At 54.2% G+C, this 8,972-nt stretch overlaps 1 protein-coding gene across 4 annotated transcripts; it reads left to right on the plus strand.

Moving 5' to 3' along the window:
* Positions 1-3,595: 3,595 nt before the first annotated feature.
* Positions 3,596-8,972, plus strand: SLC7A3 (solute carrier family 7 member 3). Of its 4 annotated transcripts, none has more exons than XM_072627196.1 (12): positions 3,596-3,791; positions 4,821-5,216; positions 5,511-5,669; positions 5,792-5,969; positions 6,419-6,531; positions 6,692-6,914; positions 7,065-7,204; positions 7,372-7,474; positions 7,708-7,892; positions 8,018-8,184; positions 8,345-8,453; positions 8,569-8,972. In XM_072627196.1, exons 2-12 carry the CDS (start codon positions 4,847-4,849, stop codon positions 8,691-8,693), a joined length of 1,872 nt encoding a protein of 623 aa, XP_072483297.1. In that variant the 5' UTR covers positions 3,596-3,791; positions 4,821-4,846; the 3' UTR covers positions 8,694-8,972. The 4 variants fall into 4 exon arrangements, with proteins under 4 accessions (XP_072483297.1, XP_072483301.1, XP_072483298.1 ...); XM_072627197.1 differs by having other exon boundaries at positions 3,707-3,791; positions 4,824-5,216; XM_072627199.1 differs by lacking the exon at positions 3,596-3,791 and adding an exon at positions 4,284-4,350.

Below are 8,972 nucleotides of genomic sequence, written 5' to 3' on the forward strand. Positions count from 1 at the left end.
TTATATCTCTGCTGCTTTAAGTAGTCTGGATCACCCCCTCCCACTGCATACTGAATCCTTTTTGGGTTTCCACGAGAGTTCTCAGTTTGGATTCTTCCTTCTCCTGCTCTCACTGCACCTTCTCCATCTCTTTCACATCCTCTTCCTGACGCATTAAGATGGATATTTCCCAAGCCTTTGTCCACACACTTCCTTTCTCTGCATTCTTTCCATTGATAATCTCAGTCATTTCCATAGTAATGCAAATTATTCACAAATCATCACCTCCAGCCTAGTCAGCTGTCCCGAGCTCCATTCCTACAGCTCCTGCTGCCTGAAGGAGCTCTCCAGCTGACTGACGGTTCTACTAGCTCCTTGAATTCTCCAGGTCCAAAACCCATCCTTCCTGAGGGTGTTGCTGACTGCAAAGGGAACGTGGGAGAGAGAGGCTGATTGCCCAGAAAGGACTAAGGGAAAAAGAAGAAACCCCAGGGAGGGGACAAAACTGGGCTGCTTGGGGATTTCTTCCTAAGGTGGAAGGAGAAAAAAGTGAACAGGTTGTAGGAGTTGATAGATCTTTCCGACTGCTGATGCATGTCATCATCCCTCTATGACTTGGAAAATGATAATAATAGCTAGCATTCACACATTACCTACTAAGTGCCAAGCATGGGGCTAAGTACTTTTAACAAATATTATCTCATCCGGTGCTCACAGCAACCCTTCAAGGTGGGTGCTATGGTTACCTCCATGTTACAATTGGGGAAAATGAGGCAGAGATTAAGTGACTTACTCAGAGTCACATAGCTAGGAAGTATTTCAGGTTTTCCTAACTCCAAACTTGGTGCTCTACCCACTGAGCCACCAGCTGCCTCTAAAACCATGAGAAAGCATGTCTTATGGCAGTATTCTTCCTTCCTTCCAAGTCTTTTCTTTATGCTGTGCCCTATGCCTAGAGTGTCTCATCCCTTCCCTCTTTACCTGCTCTATCCCTACACATTATGTAAAACCTTCCTCAAATGCTACCGCCTATGTGAAGCTTTCCCTGAACAGCCTTCTTCCGTAGACCTTGAATAGCTCTTTGATCGCAATCCATTGTTCATTAATGTATTTCTCATGGATAATTAAATGTTATTGTTAGCTGTGTATGTCTTATCTCCCTGCTAGATGATAAGCTCTTACCTTCCTGACACATTTGAGCTTCTGGCAGGCCTAGCACTGGGCTCTGGACACAATAGGTACTTAGCTGTTTTTGAAACTGAATTGATTGCTTTCTTCTTCGTGTCCGGTTGTGTACCAGTCTTAACTCCCTTTTAGAAAGCAGACAGCTGGGACTGGGTCCTACTTCAGCTTTCAGTCTCCTGTGCCTAGAAAGGGCCTTGCACAGAACAGATAATTAAGACATGTCTGTTGAATTGAACTGAAACGAACCGACATGAGGAGGAGAAAATGGGACAAGATAAAAGGAGATCATGGGCAGGGAGAAGTCCCAAGTTGAGGAAGGAGCCCAACAGTCAGTATTGGGTATGCTTTCACTGTGTGGTCCAGGAGGCATTGGGGGGGTGGGGGTGGGGGTGGGGATGATCAGAGGGAGGGGGAAGGGCAGTTGGCAGGGAGCCTAGAATGCTGAGACTAGAAATTAAAGTGGAATCTGTCCCCGGGGGAACATTCTGGCCTTGGGTAGAATGGGTGGGACAGGACAAACCAAGTAGGGGGCTGTTACAGATAGGATCCAATACATAGGTAGGCTAGGACCTTGGGAAATGGAAAGAACCATCCGAGATGGCTATTTAGTAGGATCGGGGCCATCAAAGGGGTTCCAATAAGAAGAACCTTGGGGAAGGTGAGCTGAGGGGGATTGCAGGGCCAGTGGGGAGAAGCCTAGACTTGGAATCCAGTAACCTGGTTCCAAGCTGGCCTCAAAGTCAAGTGGAGAACATGATTGACCACTCTGCAGTGAGAGAAAATATGGCCCAGTGAGGCCAGCCTAGGAATCAGAAAGGCTTCTGACTCGCCCCTTTGAGTAGGGGGACCGGAGGCGTTGCACTTCTTGCTCCCAGGCAGCTTTACAACCCCACAGATCTGTTTTGGTGAAGAGAGTTTCTCAGGTGGAATTCCCCCACACCTGTGGCATCCCAGATCTGTAATAAAAACAATGCGGAAGGCGCCTTTCGTGTTGTGTTAGGTGCTGGTGAGAGATCCGAGGGTACAAAATGAAACAGTTCTTGGCCTCAAGGGGTTTCCATTCTGCTGAGGAATAAATGCCGTTTGTGCTCAGATTATTAAAGAGCAAGTAAACGCCAACTAGCTGTACCCACTGTTTGCTGTGAGACCCTGGGGGATGGGACTGGCTGTGACCCCTGAACCCCGAAAACCCGTTTCCTCTTCTGTAAGTGGAGAGAAACCTACCGGCACTCCCCGACTCACTGGGTGGGGACACCAGCTCCTAGATTCAGAACTGGAAGGCAGGGAAGGAGGGACCATGGAGCCGGGATACTGAGCCCTGCGCACCCTCCCGAGCCACCCTGAGATGGAGGAGGGATTTGAAACCGGATCTTTCTTCTGCCTGCCTTCTTCCCAGTCTTGGGAGAGCTGCCCCTGTTTGGGAAAGGTTACCCTTTGCCCTCTCATTACTGTCCCTGCTTTGAAGCGGCTGCAGGACTGGACAAAGTTACTCTGAGGGGATACTTGGAGATTTTTCTCTGGGAGAAAGTCATCTCCAAGGAGTCTCTGAAAGTCTCCTTCAATAACTAGTCCTACTTAGACCCTTCTCCCATGGAGGAGGACAAGCTACTCCCAGGTCTGAAGGTGCACCACAGAAGGCTTGTCGGGGAGAGGACTGGGGGCTAAAGGTCAGTGACAGGGGAGGGGAGAGGTCAAGACCCGAAGGCATCAGGTCTAGTCCCCACCCCTTATTTAATTGAGGCCCAGAAAGAATGAGTGACTTGCCCAAAGGCACATACAGATAAGTGGCCAGCTGGCGGTCGTGGGATTCGAACTGTGGGCGGATGAGTCCAAGTTCTGCATGTCCCTAGCACTGCACTTTGTTACCTGTGCGCTGGAAAGGATTGGGGGCTAGGGACCCCCTGAGATGTGATGCAGCCACGTTGTGGCGGCGGCGGGGGGAGGGGGGAGCGGTGTTGTGGGGAGTGTCTCTTTCATTCGAGGCTGCGTTTCTGTCCAGGGGAGGGACTGGTCAGGCCTGGCCTGCCCTATGGGGCTGGGGGTGAGGGGGTGGGCAGCCCGCCGAGTCCCAGAACCATCGGGAGCCTCCTCAGCTCCGCGAACTAGACAGTGACGAAACGGCGGAAGATTGTGTGCCGCCGCCAGCTCGCCCCCCGCCCCCCAAGCCCGGCCCAGCCCGGCCCCCGCCTGCCCAGCCAGCAGGCTGGCCTTGAAGAGTGGGCAGCAGCCTCCGGCTCCGGCTCCGGCTCCGGCTCCGGCCCCGGCCCCAGCCCCCTCCGGTCTCCTCCACAGGAACGTAGCTGGTTTGGCTAGCCTGGGGGCTGGGATTGGGCCGGGCTGGACTGGGGTGGGGAGGGGGGGAGAATCCCATGACGTGGCCGGCCCCGCCCCCCGGCCCTATATAAAGGGGTACTTGGCGGGCTCTGACCCCGAGCAGCTGGTCCGAGGCAGCAAGCAGCAGCAGTCAGGAGACTGTGGTAGCGGAGGAGTTGGCGACAGGGGCAGAGGGCACCTGAAGCCAAGCCAACCCAACTCAATCCAACCCAACCCTACCCAGCGATCGAGTGAGTGAGCCAGCTTCATCCCTTCCCTTCCCAGCAAAAGCCCGTTTCCCCCGAGGCTCTTTGGTAAGTGTGCTGGCAGGGGCTGGTCGGTGGGATGTGTGTGTGTGTGGGGGGAATGCCCTGCCCTGCCCGCCCAGGTTTCCCTCGCAGCCCCGACATGCTATGTTGTGGCATCTGCCGGGCCAGGACCTGTTGCTGGCTGGCTATAGCCCCTATTCCCTTTGCTCGCCCCTGCGTTGGGCAGCTCTGGCGTCCCCCTTGGTTTTGAGGCTTAAATGCCCAAGCCCCATTTCCTCCCCCACTCCCTGCTCTCTCAATGTAGACTGATGCAGAGGCTCGTGGCTGGGGGAGGGGGGGGGGGTCTAGAAATGGACCAAATCCCCACCTCGACGTCTGACAGCTCCTGGCCCCTCCCGAGATGGGGAGGGGGGGAGGCTGTTTTCGTTCCCTTCTTGGCTTTGCCACCTTTCCTTCCCCTTCTACTCAGTTTGAGGCCACGCCCATTAAACCCCAGTGGGTGTGGGGAGGGGCTGGGAGCTTATCATCTTGCCCTCCAGGTGGACAGAGAAGCCCCTGGGAGGCTAGGGTGTAGTCTCTGCAGATCCAATCTCCAAAGCTGAAGGTGAGAATTGAGGGGAAGGGGGTAGAGACTCTGGAGACTTGGAGTACTGAGAGATCACCGTCCTAAGGCGCCACTGACTCTCTGACTCCCCAAATTAGGGAGAAAGAGTCCTCTTCCCCCTGGAGTCTCCAGCCAGAGAACAGTCAAGTTTTTATGTCTAGGAGAGGAGGAGGGAGGGGAGATTTTCAGGTCTTTGACCTGCTGCTGTGGATCCAGCCTGGGGCAGGTAGTGTTAAGCCAGTTCTGCTCCTGGCTTCTCCAACCTGCTCCAGGGCACAGACTCCTGGCCCAGGCAGGTCCTGGTATCTTTCCTTCCCTGGAGGGGGCTGGGACTGTCTTCCACTCGGGTGTTTCTCTGTTGCCCCCACTGATCTAACCTCTGCAAACTAGTTCCTTTGTGAAGGGCAAATGGCAACCTCTCATTTCTAGGCCTTCAAATAGGCGTCCCTCTCTCTATCTTAATCTTTCAGCAGACCCTTGTGACCTGGAGGGTAAGATGCTTCGCCAGGCCCTGAGGAGCTTTGGGCAGAAACTGGTTCGGAGAAGGGTCCTGGAGCCAGGCTTGGGAGAGAGCCGCTTTGCCCGATGCCTGAGCACCCTGGATCTGGTGGCCCTCGGGGTGGGCAGCACGCTGGGTGCAGGTGTCTATGTGCTGGCAGGTGAAGTAGCTAAGGACAAAGCTGGCCCAGCCATTGTAATCTGTTTTCTTGTGGCTGCCATGGCCTCTGTGCTGGCTGGGCTCTGCTATGCTGAGTTTGGAGCCCGAGTCCCCCGGACTGGCTCAGCTTATCTTTATAGTTATGTCACTGTGGGGGAGCTCTGGGCCTTCACCACTGGCTGGAACCTCATCCTGTCCTATGTTATTGGTGAGTTGGTAGAGATTCTGGAGATGAGGGTGGGCAGTGGGGGGGGAGGGGCAGGGGCCCTGAGGCATGCATGGTGCCACGGTCCAGAGGACATAGGGGGATTGGAAAGCTGTGTGGCCTTCATCCCCGTTCATGGCCGCCTATACCCAGACTGGAGCTGGCAGTAGATGTTTGGAATGAGACATAGCTTTGTGCCCCACAAGTGGAAGAGGGAGCTAGGGGGAGGAAGCATTAAGGGACTCATACCAACGTCCTGCTTCTGCCTCAGTCCCTCATGTGCCTTTTCCCCCTCAGGTACTGCCAGTGTGGCTAGGGCCTGGAGCTCTGCCTTTGACAATCTGATTGGGAACCATATTTCATTGGCCCTCCGGGGTACCGTCTCTCTGCATGTGCCCCGGATCTTGGCGGAGTACCCAGACTTCTTTGCTCTTGGCCTAGTGCTGGTGCTCACTGGTGAGGGAGGGGGTACATGAGATAGAGAGGTGGGCGTGTAAGGGAACTGTTAGAGGGGACAGGGGGCTGATTTGCTGTTACTCTGGGTCTTCAGTATTCCATTTTCCCCCACCCTCTCACAGGGCTTCTGGCACTGGGGGCCAGTGAGTCAGCATTGGTGACGAAGTTGTTCACAGGTGTGAATCTGCTGGTTCTGGGCTTTATCATTATTGCTGGTTTCATCAAGGGTGACACCCACAACTGGCAGCTCACACAGAAAGACTATGAAGAAGCGAGCTCTGGACGTAAAAGCAATGACAGGTGAAGTGGGTAGAGACCTGGGGCTAAGGTGGGCATCTTGAGGGGGGGCAGCACAGTCTAGCGGGAAGAGTCTTGGCCTTGGAGAAGCCTGCTGGCTTCAGATCCCCTGTGGCTGCTACACAGCCTGTTTTTCCTTAACCCCTCTGAGCCTCAGAGTTGTTGGGAAGCCCATGTGAGATAATGGATACGAACCTCTTTGCTTTTTAATCACATAAATGTTAGCCTGTTGTCGCTACTGCTACTGCTGCTGGGGTTTCCTCAGTCACTGTTTGGCACAAGCTTATAGAACCCTGATAATGGTGAATAGATGAGAGGGAGAGACTTTGGGTTGACCTCCAGGACTACAGTCCTCCTGCACCCAGCAGACGAGGCTGAGCTGGCAGTGCTAGAGGGAGCCTCTCTCTCTCTCTGCCTGGCTCACTTAGCCCTTCACCCTTTTTCCATTTCAGCATTGGAAGTTTGGGCTCTGGGGGCTTTGTGCCATTCGGTGTAGACGGTATCCTCCGTGGGGCAGCCACCTGTTTCTATGCATTTGTTGGTTTTGACTGCATTGCCACTACTGGTAACATGTGATTCTCTGCCATCTGGGGACTGGGAAGGGCATGTACTGAGGTTAGAGGGAGTGGGTGGAGGTGGCAGGCACTTAACAGTTCTCAGTTAGGCTTCTGGCGGGGTTAGAGGAAGGGCAACTTCTGCCTGACTCTGGAAGCTATGATCCCCAGGGGAGGAGGCACGGAACCCCCAGCGCTCCATCCCTGTGGGCATTGTGGTCTCCCTGTTGGTCTGCTTCGTGGCGTATTTTGGTGTCTCTGCTGCGCTCACTCTCATGATGCCATACTACCTGCTGCAACCTGAGAGCCCCTTGCCTGAGGCCTTTCATTACGTGGGATGGGCCCCTGCCCGATACCTTGTGGCCATAGGCTCCCTCTGTGCACTCTCCACCAGGTCAGTGCTGAATGTGTACCTTGTCTGTCAGGGATGACTTACAGTCAGATAGAGCTGTGCTGAGCTGCCACAGAGAGGCTTGGGAGGGGCAGTCCAGTTCTTTGCCCATGCTAGGTACTTATGATTCTGTCCTTCCCCCCCCCTCCCCAGCCTCCTGGGCTCCATGTTCCCCATGCCTCGAGTGATCTATGCTATGGCAGAGGACGGCCTTCTGTTTCGGTCCTTTGCTCGAGTCCATCCCCGGACACACACCCCTCTTGTGGCCACAATTGTCTCGGGCATCACTGCAGGTGTGTATCCCTTCTTGCCTGCCTCCCCTTCCCTCCCATCCATGCCTCTCCTAGCCTTCCCTCCCCTTTGTGAGCCTGCTTCTCAGACCTTGTAGATGCTGGTGCCTCCTCCCACCCTCCCCGGCTGTGGAGGTGGGCCAATGCTTTCTCCTCTTCCCCCCTCCTAGCCCTGATGGCGTTTGTTTTTGAGCTCGCTGATCTTGTGGACCTCATGTCGATTGGGACGCTGCTTGCCTACTCCCTGGTGGCCGTTTGTGTTCTCATCCTCAGGTGGGCCCCCCACCCCATTTGGCATTCTTGTTCTCTCATCCTGACCCACCAGGAGGAAACCTGGCGTTGTTCCCCATGCTGTTACAGCCCCAAGCCAAGGTTTTACTCGGTGGGGGTTGGGGGAGAAGGGGTGTGTGTGTGTGACAGAGGAAACCCCAAATACTGGGGGGAGGGGGAGGAGAGAAAAGTAACTAGGTGCTGGTGCTAGTTACCAGATTCCCTCCTGCCTCCAGGTACCAGCCTGATGAACTAACACAGCCAAAGGTGGATCAGCCTGTGGAACTGTGGGCACAGGAGGTTAAGGAAGAGCGAGAGCCTGAGAATCAGCTCCTGACCCTGTTGAGCCTACTCTGCCCATCCCACTCTACACCCACCCAGCTCTCTGGCCATATTGTTTATGTAGCTGTATCGATTCTTGGTGAGCAGTGGAGTGGGGACCAGGGCAGAGCAGGATGGGGTATCTAGGGCCCCAGAGATGGGTTGATTTGGGCCTGGCATGCAGTCTGCTTTGATCTGATTTCTTCTCCCTCTCTCACCCTGCAGCTGTGGTGATAACCGGCCTGTGCTTGGTGCTGGGCTACTGGTCAGAGCAGCTGAGGGCCGGGAAGCCCACCTGGATTACTGTGAGTGCCCTGTTCCTGTTGCTAGGCATTGTGGCCACTGTCATCATCTGGAGGCAGCCCCAGAACCCGACTCATCTCCACTTCAAGGTAAGAGACTTCTGAGGGGAAGAAGCACCGAGGAGAAGCCATGGTGTGCCAATGCTAGCACCGCTTTACCATCTTGTGTTTATCATTTTAGTGAATCTTGTTTTTCTCCCTGGCACCCTCCATAGTCATGAGAGTTCCTCTTATTGTGCCCTTCCTTCAGGTGCCTGCACTGCCTGTCCTCCCACTGCTGAGCATTTTTGTGAATGTTTATCTCATGATGCAGATGAAGGCTGGCACCTGGGCCCGATTTGGGATCTGGATGATGGTTGGTAAGTATCTGTCCTTGGACGGAGGGACCTGACCTCCAACTTTTTTTTCATGTTCCTCTTAGGCCTCTTGGGTTCTGTTCTCCCACCTCACAGCCACTTTTCTTCCTCCCCTCAGGGTTTGCCATCTACTTCACCTATGGGATCCGGAACAGCCTAGAGGGTCAGAGTGAGCCAATGCCCCAGCCTGCAAAGACTGCCAAAACTTCTGAAGTCAGCCACCCTGTTGGCCCTTCTGTCTGACTCGGACAGCCTAGCGATGCTGTTGGTACAACACTGGAGATCGCCTCTGTCTTTGTGTTCTTGCTCAACTTGTCTTCTCGACACGTAGGGGATTTGGACTCTGTTGGGCCAGGTGGGTCATGAGGCCTGGAAGGGTAAGGGGGAGGTTCTTAAACAGAACTGTATTTATTATGATTGAAGGACTGACCTTTTGCTGTTTCTCGTCTGACCTTTTTTACTGAAGTCTACTTTGTGAGCTTTTTGAATTAAACAGAGGAAAATAAAATCAGGAACTGTGTA

This window comes from Notamacropus eugenii, chromosome X, assembly GCF_028372415.1.
Source record: "Notamacropus eugenii isolate mMacEug1 chromosome X, mMacEug1.pri_v2, whole genome shotgun sequence".
Taxonomy (NCBI): Eukaryota; Metazoa; Chordata; class Mammalia; order Diprotodontia; family Macropodidae; genus Notamacropus; species Notamacropus eugenii.

What these genes read in the sequence shown, in the direction of transcription:
- SLC7A3 (XM_072627196.1), top strand. Translation starts at nt 4,847, where the DNA reads ATGCTTCGCCAGGCCCTGAGGAGCTTTGGGCAGAAACTGGTTCGGAGA. An exon ending in CTCTGTGCACTCTCCACCAG is followed by an intron (nt 6,915 to 7,064) that starts GTCAGTGCTGAA and finishes CCCCCTCCCCAG; the next exon opens with CCTCCTGGGCTCCATGTTCC. An exon ending in CGACTCATCTCCACTTCAAG is followed by an intron (nt 8,185 to 8,344) that starts GTAAGAGACTTC and finishes CCCTTCCTTCAG; the next exon opens with GTGCCTGCACTGCCTGTCCT.